This window comes from Octodon degus, unplaced genomic scaffold (genome assembly GCF_000260255.1).
Source record: "Octodon degus isolate 3935 unplaced genomic scaffold, OctDeg1.0 scaffold00058, whole genome shotgun sequence".
In the NCBI taxonomy this organism is placed as follows: domain Eukaryota; kingdom Metazoa; phylum Chordata; class Mammalia; order Rodentia; family Octodontidae; genus Octodon; species Octodon degus.
In genome coordinates, this window is record NW_004524634.1 from 3,920,837 (window position 1) to 3,934,849 (window position 14,013).

At 37.7% G+C, this 14,013-nt stretch overlaps 1 protein-coding gene across 2 annotated transcripts in view; it reads right to left on the minus strand.

Annotated features, from left to right (window-relative positions):
- The window catches only part of Exoc6b (exocyst complex component 6B), a 650,136-nt gene that overhangs the window by 547,356 nt on the left and 88,767 nt on the right, over positions 1–14,013 (minus strand). For both annotated transcript variants that reach the window (XM_023718391.1, XM_004634081.3), the window contains exons 3-5: positions 6,844–6,891; positions 4,492–4,582; positions 4,328–4,373 (exon numbers count right to left, since the gene is read on the minus strand). In XM_023718391.1, coding sequence (XP_023574159.1) covers positions 4,328–4,373; positions 4,492–4,582; positions 6,844–6,891 — 185 coding nt within the window. The remainder of the gene's footprint in view (positions 1–4,327; positions 4,374–4,491; positions 4,583–6,843; positions 6,892–14,013) is intronic.

The window sequence follows — 14,013 nt, forward strand, 5'->3', positions numbered from 1 at the left end:
AAAAAAAAAAAAAAAAAAAAAAAAAAAAATTAAGACAACTGGCAAAATGAATTCAATATGAGGATTAGATGTTAGTAATATGTCAGTGTTAATTTCCATTCTCTATTATAAGGCTGTTGCAAAGGAAAATATCTCTACTTATAGGAAATTAGATTAAAGTATAGTATTAAGGGTGACAGAGTATCATGTCAGCACCTTATTTTCAAATGGCTCAGGAAAAAAATTTATACTGAACTTTTGAACGCATAAAAATATTTTTTTAGCTAGGAGTGTAGGCACAGACTAGTAATCCCAGCACTAGGGAGGCTGAGGTAGGAAGATCACTGCAAATTCAAGACCAGCCTGGGCTGCAGAGTGAAACCCTGTCTCAAAAAGACAAAAAATAATAAGTTTTTAAATTCACAAAATAAATTTGTATCTGTTATGGTTTGTGTCTAGTTGTCCCCCCAAAGCCTCATGCATTCATGGGGTGAGGACTTCTAGAGTTTGTGTTAACTCATGATCCACTGGGATTATGTGTGATCCAAGGCTGGGATTATGGGTCTTAGTACTGCTGGGATTACCCATAGGTGGGTAAACACTGGGAAGTACCCATAGGTGTGAGTACTTCCCCTACCCTGGGGCAGGTAATTTGCATTACAGTGTAAGGTGGGAAGAGAAGCTAGCTGCATGAGCTGCCGCTACCCCTCCCTTGAGCTCTTGCTCTTTGCTGCCGCCATGAAAGGTTGCTTTCTGCTCTGTGCTGCTCTGCATTGGACTCAGATGAATATGGACTAAAACCTCCAGTCACTGTGAGCTAAATAAACCTTTCCTTCCTTTATTTTGAGTGTCGGATATTTGTCCCAGCAACAAGAGAAGAGTAACTAAGACAGTATCAAAAACTGGTATGCAACAAAAATATTAACTCTACAAAGTTAATAAATCTGCCATAGATAGAAAGACAGTATTTGTAGCATACTGACAGAAAAAAGCACCCAAAACACAATTAATTCATAGGAATACAAAGTAATAACATAAAAGGAAAATGAACGAAGTATATTAAAGAAAACTTCAATTTCCAAAAAACACTTATACTATATAATCAAAGAAATGAAAAACTGTATCAGTGAACTATCATTTTATAATCATCATTGTTGCAGAAACAAAAAAAGTTTAGCAATAAAGACGTTACCAGGAAGTAAAATAACAGGAAAATGCTAGTGGAAATATACATGAAAAAAAGCCCTTTAGAAAAGTGTCTAATGAGATAGAAGAACACACAACTTTTCTTAGCTCCAATTGGTTGCCCTCTAGGTAATCAACTGCCTGAACCAGTTGAACCCTCACAGCCTGTGGCTCGTGCAAAATGCAAAACCTCAGAAGCAACCCAAGATCTGCTTATCCCATGTGATCTATATGCATAGCTGCATTTTAGGAACATTATCAAGACAATCAAAGAGTTATGAACAGATACTTTTTCAAAAATATTTATTGCACAGCAAACAACTATAATCATACCAAATGTCCCTCCTAGTACCTGTAAGGATATTTATCATATAGTGACAACCCAGAAGTCTCAGTGACCTAATATAACAGTTTAAAGCTTAATAAGATGGCAAGGAAGCTCTCCTTTAAATATTACCAGTTATGATGAGCAAGAGAAAAAGGAACTCTGAAAGGACCTGCACTAGAAATGAAATGTGAAGCCCAAAGGTAAAACACATTATTTCAACTCACAACTTATCAGTCAAAAACAGTCCTAAAGCCCTACCTGTACAAAAGGAGCCCAAGATATATACAACCCTACCTGGTGATAGAAAAAGGCTGAGCTAAAAGTATTAGTAAATAGCACTTACCATAAGCACTGAAGCTTGGAGAAGAAATATGGATTATTCACATAGTGAACAACCATATAGTGATTAAAATGAGTGTACTAAATCTATACACATAAAGCGAAGTTCTATATTAGCATGAAAATGCCATAAAGGCAGATAATTGTCATATTTTGCTCATAGTTGTATCCCAAGCATCAAGAGTAATACCTAACATCAACTAAATAAAACACAATTCTTTTTTTTTTTTTTTTGAGTGTATAAATGGGTCTCAAAAAACAAGAACTGTGTGATTGATTCATAGGCATTTATTTATTTATTTATTTAGTATTTTAGGGAAGGGGCTACACGGTGTTCAGGATCTCACTACTAGATCAGTCTCGCAGTGATCCACCTGTTTACAGCCTCCCAAGAGCTGGGATTACAGGCACAGGCCACCACGCCCAGTCTCAATTGCAGTCTCAATGCACCCCGGGGGTAGGCCGGCATGGCAGGCCCAGGGATAGAACCCCTGGCCCCTGGGCCTGCTTGCAGGCATTTTCATCCGCTGAGCTATTTGGCCAGTCCATTTATAGACATTTAAAACACAGACAAGGACAGTCACAAAATTTATGATACCAGTTTCCTCAGGCAAGCAGGAAAAGATATACACGTAAGAAAGGCATACAAATTTTACTGGCAATTTTTTAAAATATGGTAACTAAACATGGTGGTGCATGACTATAATTCAAGCTATTTGGGGGGACGAGGCAAGATGACTGCAAGCTTAAGGCTAGCCTGGGCAACTTGGCAAGATCTTATCTCAAATAAAGAAGGGTGTAGCTCAGGGGCAGACCTCTTCTAGATTCAATGCCTAGTATGTATATGTATGTATAAATATGCATATACCTGTAAATATATGTTTAGGCTATATATGTTTATACACATACATGCTATGTATATATTTACATTATATATATATGCAATTTAATAACTTTACTAAAAGGTTAATAGGGAAACATACTACATTCTCATTTCATTAAATATTGTACTTCATAGTATTCTACCAACTGACTCCATGTAAGCACATTCTCCTTGGGAATAGGGAGTCAAGGAGATAATTCAAAGAAACAAAAAATTTGATGCTTATGCTTTAGCTTCAAAATTCTTAAGAATTCAGATGTTTTTATTGACAATGTTTCTCATCTTATTTCAGTATTAAATACATTTTGGCTATATATCTTTTTCCCTCAAAATGGAGTAAAATTAGCACTGCAAGAAGATGCACTCTGTGTGTTCTTACTGTTCCTTTACATATCCACACACTGCAAGGTGCTCCCAGGGCAGAGAAGGTAAGTATGCTTACTCTAGTTTGGGAACAAAACTGAAAGTCACTATAGAGTCTTCTCTGGAATAAAACTAGAAGAAATACTACACAGGAGAAGAATTTAACATTAACATGCTCTTTGTGATGATTATGTTTATGTGTCAACTTGACTAGGCAACAGTACGCAGATAGTTGGTCAACATTTTTCGATAAGTTTCTGAAGCTACTTATTGGACAAGGTTATCACTTAAATCAATAGATCATGAGTTAAGAAGACTATTCTCCGTAATGTGCATGGCTCTCCTTCAATCACTGTGGAAGACCTTAAAGCAATTAGACCCCTCAATTCTACCACGAGACTGCCTTTGGGTACAAACTGTAACACTGCTGTCGCTGTATATTGTGGGCTTACTAACTTCCATAATCATGTAGCCAATCACTTCAATCTTCCCCCAGAGAGACAGATAAGCATGTACACAGACACAAGCATGATACTCTATTGGTTACTTTGCTAGAGAAGCCTGACCAATACACTCCTACACCAGAACCAGTGACTATTTTTTCCCATGAAAATATTAAACCATAATATCTTTTTCAAACTATCACCAAAATAATTATATGGTTTTCCCATTAGAAGACTAGGACTGGGCTGGTGAGATGGCTCAGTGGTCTAAAGCACCTACTTAGAACAAGCTTAGCAAAGCAGAGGGACCGCGGTTCAATCCCCCAGCACCACATGCCAGCCAGCCCCGCCCCCTGGTGGGCTGAGCTGGCCACACACACACACACACACATAAATAAATAAATAAAATTAAAGACTAGGACTTCTTGCATAGTGAGATCCTATATCAAACACATAAAAAAGGAAAGAAAAAAAAGAAGACTGGAACTTCTAAAATCAAACTACAAGTATTATTTTTTATTAAATATAATACATATCCAGTAGTACACAAATCTAAGCTGAATCAATAACTAAGGACACATAAGGCTAAAGATGATGTTATATTTGGAAAAGTGATACCAAATATGGGCCTTATAAGTATTTTAGGGCTGTGAATGTGGTTCAGTGATAAAGTACTTGCCTAGTATGCAGCAGGCCATAGATTTAATCCTCAGTACTCCACTCTCACCTCCAAAGAAATTAGCCATAAAAGAAATTCAGACTACTAAAAGCAAATTTAGATATTAACTTTTCAATAAAAATTCTTACCTTTTAGTTTTCATCTGGTCCCTCAATTTGCTGTACATCTCTAGGACTTGAAAGAGAGGGAAAAAAACACACACACATTATTTAGAGAAAGTGAAGGAAGAATTAAAGTACATTAAAGTTAAAAGAATTGCACCAAGAATCCTACCCCATTTCCAGTTCCTTACCTGGAAGACACAGCATTAATTTATCAACAGTGGCAGAAATATTTCTTTGTTGTAGTCGACACTGCTTCAGCTCTTCCATTGCTATCACCAGCTGTAAATAAAAAGCTTTCAGTCACATTTTCCACACTGAGTTCAATTCATCAGAAAATCCCAGACAGTTTCATAGAAAGACCTGCCAAGCGGACTAAGGAATGCCTTTCCCAACCAGTAAAACATCCCTGCACAGTTTCCCACTTTCTCCACAAAATACAGAGTATGCTAGAATGGATTACATGAAATGAAACCCTAAAATATAGGGGCTACCCAGAGAAAAGAAAATATTTTGCATACTTTCTCCGAATCCTATTCAGACTCATTATTCGTAGTTTCATCAATCTCCTGATAAAAGTCTATATTTCTCTCACGAATGCTAAAGAAAACAGTGCTTCCTAGATCGCTTCAAGTCAGCTGAAAATGATCTTCAATTAAGTTTCTATTTCAACAAATAAGCCCCACACTTAGCAGATAGAGCTTCTCTATAAGATCCAGCTTAGTAAAGTGTGATACATTTTTCTTCGCATAGCTCCTAAAGGCTTCTACCTGAAGTCATTCCACAATATACTAGTGGAAACTGTACTCTGCATAATTACAATATGAGAAACTATTGAATTTCCACTTGCAGCACTGATCCTTCACTCGTGCCTAAAAATGTTATTTCTTTAGATATCATGCCAAAAAAGAATGAAAGAGAATGCCCCTAATTATGTTATTCATCAAACAATCAGAAGCCATTCTTAAAGATTTTTAAAATTAAATATTAAATAAGTATTAGGGGATAAAGAAAGTGTACGATACAGAAACCAATAATGGGGCCGGGAAGATAGTGCAGCAGCTTAAGAGCCTGCCTGGCAAGCACAAGGTCCTGAGTTTGACTCCCGAGACCAAGAAAAAAAACAGAAACCAGTAATAAATTATAAGTCAGAAAACTTGGGTTTTAACCTAGTCTTATCAATTAATTTATAAACTTAGCAATCATCTGTACTAGTCATCATCAATAAAACAAAGGTAATAACTGCTCTGACATAATCATTAATCTGTCATGGGAATTACATGAGTAAATGGATGTAAAGTTCTGCTAACTGTACAGGTTTAAACAGTGAGTGTATCCACTAATAGAATCAATAATTCTTTTTATTCCCCCTGAAACTGGGGATTGAACCTCATTCCTCATGCAAGCCTGGCAAGCATTCCACCACTGAGCTACTACATCCCCAGCCATCACTCACTTTATAAACAGATATTTATTTACTGAGTTCCACTTTGTGTCAGTTGCTATTTAAACAGGAAAGGCATGAAACAAAACTTTCTGATCACATAGACCTAGTTTCTAATAGGGAGAGATGACAAAAACAGTTACATAAGTAAAAATATAAACAAAAAGTGTGACAGATACAATGGAGAAAAATAACTGGGAAAAGGTAAAAAGAATGCAGGAAGGCTGGGGATGTAGCACAGTGGTAGAGTGCTTGCCTAGCATGTCAAAGGCCCTGAGTGCAATGCCCCCAATCTCACTCACACGCACACACACACACACACACACACACACAATGTAGGAAATGAGGTAAGGCTACAAGTACAAATAAGGTTTAGGATAGGTCTTACTGAAAAGACCTATTAGGTAATGAACATTTCCAAGCAAAGAATAGCATTGGCCATATTTTCAATCAATGATTTAAAAAGCACGGTTAAGGAAGGCTGCATCCTCTCTCATTAAATTCTCCCAAGACTATATTCATTTAACTGAAAAAAAATTAGGAGAAGCAATAGTAATACCCAAGTGTTTCCAATATGCTGCTTAGTCTTTTTATTTAATGTAATATATGTAGATACTAATAAAGGAAATATAAAAATCATTGTTTGAGTTCTATGAAAAAAATAAAATACTTAAAGAACTTCAAAACTTAAGGGCCCCTCCCAAAATAAAGACCCAATCAAAGAAATGGCCAATAAAAATGAAAAGACACTTCTCAGAAGTACAGATGATCAGTAAATACAAGAAAAAATGTTCAACACCACTGGTCATAAAACTGTACTTAAATATCACCTTACCTCAGAAAGAATGGCTATCATCAAAATAAAAAAAAAAAAAAACACTCTAATAATAACAAATGCTGGCAAGGATATAGGGAAAAAATGACTCTTCTACAGTACATCGTTGGTAGGAATATAAACTACTACAACCACTAGGGAAATAAGTGTAGAAAATGCTTAAAAAATTTCATAAGCCCCTAACTGAAGAACAGTCATCAAATAGTTATCAACAGACAATGACATAAAAGAGAAAATAGTTTTAATAAGATAAACTGGTCTTACTTCTTTTCCTTCTTGTTGCAGTTTTCTATTGGTGTCTGTGACTTGGTTCTGTGGAGAGAAGATAGTTTAAACTCATAAAAACATTTAGACAATACTTGGATAACAATTAAAATGTGTATCAAGCCAGGCATGGTGGCGCACACCTGTAATCTCAACACTCAGGAAGCTGAGCCAGGAGAGTCACTGTTAGATTGAGGCCAGCCTGGGCTACCTAAGCAAGTTCAGAGGCAGCCTGAGCAGCATAGTGAGGCCTTGTCTCAAAAAAAAGTAACAATAATAATAATTAATATGAAAAGACAACTACTTCTAATATTCCACATGTTGGTCTGGTGACATTATCTTGAATTTAAACTATATTCAAGGGGCCAGGGAGATAGCTCAATAGAATAAGCACTTCCCTGGCATATGCAAGGGCCTGAGTTCAATCCCTGGTTCCACAAAAAAAAAAAAAAAAAAAAAAAAATTAGTGAGACTCTTTTAAATAAAAAAAAAGAAAGAAAAAAAAAAATAAACTACATCCACTTTTCTACTGGACATCTACATGACCTTTTGCACAATGAAAAGAAATATTTACTGAGAGATGTTTACATTGAAACATTCCAAACTAAGATGCTACAATGACTAAAGATCATACTCTTAACTTTGGAGATACAAAAATAAGGGGAGGGGAGAGGAATAAATTGAAAAAATAACCTACAAAGAACTTTACCATCTCTACAATGTTTCGAAAAAACAAATTATATTGTGGACATTTCTCACTTCACCAATGTATTCCTGAAAGGTTAGGTATAAAGTCAACTTTATAGCATTGTGGGTTTTTGTTTTGTTTTGTTTTTTGTTTTGTTGATACAGCATCTCACGATGTAGTTCCTGCTGGCCTTGAACTCACTATGTAGCCCAGGCTGGCCTGGACTGCACTATAATCCTCTTGCCTCAACCTCCCAAGTGCTGGGATTACAGGCTTGCACCACCATGCCCTGTCCATTAATTCAACTTTTTAACTCAAATCAAATTTTTATGGCTCTTCCTCTTCCTGTGAGCGGCCTTAGGTGACCTGTGAAAATGGTTCGCTATTCTCTCTACCCAGAAAACCCCAAAAATCATGCAAATCAAGAGGCTCAAATCTTCACGTTCACTTTAAGAACACGCGTGAAACTGCCCAGGCCATCAAGGGTGTGCATATACGAAAGGCCACCAAGTATCTCAAGGATGTCACATTAAAGAAGCAATGTGTGCCATTCCAGCGTTACAATGGTGGAGTTGGTAGGTGTGCCCAGGCCAAACAGTGGGGCTGGATGCAGGGTCGGTGGCCCAAAAAGAGTGCTGAAGTTTTGTTGCACATGCTTAAAAATGCAGAGAGTAATGCTGAACTTAAGGGTTTAGATGTAGATTCTCTGGTTATTGAACATGTCCAGGTGAACAAAGCACCCAAGATGCGCCGCCGTAGTTATAGAGCTCATGGCCGGATTAACCCATCCCTAAGCTCCCCCTGCCATACTGAGATGATCCTTACTAAAAAGGAACAAACTGTTCCCAAACCAGAGGAGAATGTTGCACAGAAGAAAAAGATATCCCAGAAGAAGCTGAAGAAACAAAAACTTATGGCATAGGAATAAATTAAGCATAAAGTAAATGAAAATAAAATTAATGTTGTCTATTAAAAAAATTTACAATTTTTATTATTCTAATTGTAGAAAACATTTTATCTTAATTCTTTCAATACTTCCACATTCTCATTAATCTCTCCATCAGATCTTCAAAAATATGTGAATAAGCCTTAAAATGATCTACGGTTCATAAAAGGAACTTAAAGGAACAGGCACACCATTGTACTAGTCTTTACTTTGTTGATGCTGAGGCCTCTACACAGAGCTACATCCCCAGCTCTTTTTATAACTCTGATTTTTGTCTCTTTGGTGTTTGTTTATTTGTTTTTTAAAGATAGGGTTTCACCAAGTTGCCCAAGCTAGTATCAAATTTTTGATCCTTTTGCTTCAGCCTGCTTAGTAGAATATGTTTCTGATGCCCCTACTGATGTTAAAAAATAGTACTATAGGGGCTGGGGTGATAGCTCAGTAGACTAAGCACTTGCCTGGCAAGCGCAAGGGCCTGAATTCAATCCCTTGTTCTGTTAAAAAAAAAAAAAAAAAAAAAAAAGTTCTACATAAAATAGTAATTTCTTCATCATCTCAGATATTATAAAAACATGAACAATATTAATTTCTAAGTCTCTTTAGTAGTAGCTGTCTAGCCTTCCACCAGTAACTACTACTCTCTTTTTTTTTGGGGGGGGGGGCAGAACTGGGGATTGAACTGATGCCCTTGTGCTTCCCAGGCAAGCACTTACTCTACTGAGCTATCTCCCTAGCCTGACTACTACTCCTTATATTTAGATTATATTCTCCTAATCCAGTATTTTCTGTGATTATACCTTAGAAAATACAAAATGTTAATGTTGTTAACATAGTGTATGTACTCGTGAATGTGTGCACACATGTATGCATGCACACAGACATTGTAAGTAATAAAAAGATAGCATATGAAATGTCTTCCAAATCTAATACCCATTTAATCAAGATCATCTCAAGAAACTAGTTTTTCAGGAAACCAATTTTTGAAATCTTTTATGTAAATTATACACAGTAACTAGACTATATTTTCAGAGCAGATTGCCGTGTGTACCTCTGATTTCAAAGACAAAACAAAATCTGACCCCTCCAGAAAACCTTTAAAAACTATTACAAAGACAGACAAAAAACACTCAAATTACCTTTACTACTTAACAGCTCCACATGTGAAACACTTTGTTGTTTCAGTGGACTATGAACTCAGTATGAATTAAGAGTTTGAGGTAGCTGTCCACAATGCAGATCCAAGGCATTAATAGAAAAGCACTATCTAAAGTAAGGATCCACAAACCACATAAAAGGTCAAACAGTAAGTATTCTAGGTTTTGCAGGCCACACAGTCTCTGCATCTAGCTATTCGACTCTGCAGCAATAGCAGGTGTACGGTCATTTAAAAATATAAATGAGTAGGCATAGCTATGTCCTAATAAAACTTCATTTACAAATACAGGAGACAGACTTGTCCTACGAGACAGAATCTGCCAATCCCTGATCTACAGTAAGTAAAGTAGTAAGTGATAAAACCACACTATGATAATTACATTTAAATATCATGTTTTACAAAGGCCACTGACAAGCTAAAGAACAAATATGTAAATGGTTTTGGGGAGGGAGCCAAAGCTACCACACACAAAAAACAGATGAAAATATTTTTTAGGCCAAAAAGGGGTCAAATACTTACTCAGAGACACTATATTTGGGCCACGTGCACTATATACCACACCTAAAGAACAGCTGCCCTCAAATATCTTGAAGAGATAGCAGAGTAGAAGGGCTTCACAGGATTTGTTCAATAGTAACCTACATTTTTATTTTATGTCCAAACTGGGGATCTCTTCTAAACTTCAACCCTCCATAAATACTGCTAAAGTCAACATAATTGTTCCTATTAAAGTAGCCTTCTTTACCTTATGAAGACATCACTTCTCACTTTTTTAAACCTCAGATACTTAAGTAATGGGCTAGGGATATAGCTTAGTGGTGTAGTGTCTGCCTGACAAAATGAGGCCCTAAATTTTATTCTCAGTACCAAAAAAAGAGAAATTCATAGTAAAAAAATACATTTTTACATTGCAATTCACCATACATGCACACAGTTATCAAGAAACAATTTCTGTCCTTACTACATGTAATGTATTTTCTAGTCAACTGTTTAATTTCAGTGTTTGTTAAAAGACAACTCAGGGGCTGGAGAGATGGCTCTGTAGAGTAAGCACTTGGCTGGCAAGTGCAAGGGCCTGAGTTCAATCCCTGGTTCCAGAAAAAAAAAAAATAATAATAATAATTAAATCAAAGTCCACTAAATTGATTTCCTGCAAACAGTGGTCTAAAATATATACTCAAACCAGGGATGGTAGCATATGCCTGTAATTGCAGTACATGGGAAGCCGAAGCAGGAGGCTAGCCATGAGTTCAAGGCTTACTTGGACTACACAGAGAGACCCTGTTTCCAAAAAAACAATAAAATAAAATATTTAAATACTATTCAAAACCTATTTTAGGGCTAAAGAGAAAGCTCAGCAGCATAAGAGCCTGCTTGGCAAGCACAAAGTCCTGAGTTCACTCCCCGGTACCAAAATAAATAAATTATTGCAATACATTACAATGAAAAGAAACTATACTGACAATAGCCAGGGATGGCACTTATTTTGATTTAGAAAACATAAATATGGTATGTATGTACATATACATACATAATGTATGCAATGCTATAAATCACATAATGAATGCATGCTGTAATCATGTAATGGACATCCTAAAGAATGTAATTTACTTTTATTATGATGTTAAAATAGTATTATAAATAGATAATGTCTTTCCTTTTCTATTTCCTACACTATTTTAGGATCTTTCCTGTAGCTCAGGAAACTATCTTTTATTGGTACTTAGCCTAGACCAAATGGATCTCCCTAGAGCACAGTCTATCAGGTGTGCAGCTAAACATTAATCCTCTCAGCCTCAGAGCAAATGGGTAGAGCCTGAAGCAGCAAGAACCCTGAACTGGTAGAATCCAGCTCAGATGTTCTTTCAGAGACATCCAGACCAATCTGAAGGAATTTGCAACTTGAAGCAATCTGAAAGGGAGAGAAATAAGAAAAAAATGGATGAGTACCAATCAGAAGGTGGTATTATCATCCACTCATGAGCACTGCAGGCAATATTCAGTGCTACATGGCCAACGAGGTACTCCACAACATGACCACTTCAATATCCTGTGCACTGTCATAGACTAAGGTCCCAAAAAACTGTGGGAGACATTCAGGATTCAAGTATGCAAGAGGCACAGAAAACAATGGCCCAAGATGAGGATAGAAAGCTAGGAGAGCTAGGTAAGAGTAAACAGTATATTAATGACAAACCAAGAGCCTTGTACCAAGAGGCTTGTTTCCTCTAAGTGGAGGAAGAGCTGAAAGGCACAAAAGAGAAATTCATTTGTGTTGGCAATATTTAATTGTTTAAGATGGATGGATATTGTCATACAGATCTATTTAAGACCTTAAGACACAATGTTTTACACTTCAGAATTCTGATGATTTTATAAAGATAGTAAGGTATATTTTATATAATAGATAACATTGCCCAGTGGAGACTAGTAGAGCACTCTATAATCAGACATTGAAATTTCTATTGCAAAAGATAAATATTCGAGACCCAGTCCTAGCCCAGGTCCGGTGAGTGCGTAGGAGAGCTTTCGGCTACCCTGCACCCGCGGGACCGACTACAGGTCCCAGCCCAGGCACAGTGTGGGTAAGACTGTCTTCGACCCCCTTGGGACACCCTCACCACTCCGCAGGACCTCCCCCACTCCGCCCGCCCAGTAGGAATTTCTGCCGCATTCCAGGAACCCCCAGACCCAGTCCTAGCTCAGGTCCGGTGAGTGTGTGGGAGAGCTTCCCGCTACCCTGCACAGGCGGGACCTACTACGGGTCCCAGCCCAGGTGCAGCATGGGTGAGACCATCTCCCACCCCGTTGGGACACCCCACACCACTCCGCAGCACCTCCCCGACCCCGCCCGCCCAGTAGGAATTTCTGCCTCTTTCCGGGAACACACAGACCCAGTCCTAGCCCAGACCCAGTGAGTGTGTGGGAGAGCTGCCTATCCTCCCTACTCCACCTTGTCCCCTCCTGGCTCAGCTCAGGCCTGGCTTACATGCCTGGAGTATAACCCTGCAGCTACAATCCCTACAGAGAGTGTAGAGGATAGAACCACCCAGCTAGTCCAGGAGCAGAACATCTTGCAACAGGGGCACAACAGGTTCACCCTCAAGGGCAGCGGCAGGAAGGAGCTGAGCACAGCAGCCAGACCCAAGCCAGGCACAGCTGGATAAATCCAAAATTTGCATATCTGCACCTGAACTTCAGCACGTACTAAGGTTATAACTGCACCAAAGCTCTACAACAAAGGTCAGAAGACAGTGCTACACAAAATGACATGAAGGAACAAAATGCAACCTCAGAACCGAACCCCACCAGTAAAAAGTGCAGAGGACACTAACACAGAAGAAATTGGGAATCACACAGCTGAAAGCAATGAATCAACGGCTTCTGAAATAAAGAAACAGCTGCAGAAAGGTATAGAAGAACTCAGATTGGAAATAAAAAAAGAAATCCCTGAATTAATAGCATCTGCAGTAAAGAATCAAATGCAGAAACATTTGGAGGAAACCCAGTGCCCACCCAGAACAAGTACAGAGGACACTAGCTTGGCTCAAATGTATGAATTAACAGCGTCGATAGTAAATAAGCAACAGCAGAAAGATATATAGGAACTCAGAGCACAATTCTTTTCTGAAATACAAAATGAATTCACAGAACTCATAGCATCCGAAGTAAAGAAGCAACAACAGAAACATAGGGAGGAAATCCAATCTGAAAAAAACACTGCAGTAAAAGAATCTATAACTGCTTTTTTAAAGAAGATATTGGAAAAAAATAGAGATTAGAAAAATGATGGATTCCTTGAATGAGCAATACAGGAAAAAAATAGATGGCATGAAGCAAAGTCAAAGAGATATAGAGGAAATTAAAACCTCAATCACAAGCTTGCAAAACCATTTAAGTGAAAATGAAGACAGAGTTTCAGATCTAGAAGATGCTGGTAAAGCTAGCGAAAAGGTAAGAAAGGATCTATTAAAAACAACGAGGATGCAGGAAAGAATAATCCATCACCTGCAAGATGATGCAAAGATGAACAATGTGAGACTAATGGGCATCAATGAGAGAGAAGGAGACATTAAAAAAAATATGGGCAGAAGTAATAGCAGAAAACTTCCTAAATATGAGGAAACAATCTGACATTCAGGTAAATGAAGCATACAGAATGCCAAGTAACCTTAACCCAATGAAAAACACACCGAGACATATAATAGTCAAGATCCCAGAAATTCAGCACAAGAATAATCTACTGAAAGCCGCTAGAAAAAAGAAGCAGATCACATTCAAAGGAAAACCCATCAGAATTACGGCCACCTTCTCTTCACAAACCATGCAGGCAAGAAGAGCATGGAGCAGAGAACTTCAGGTCCTCTATGAAAACAAATT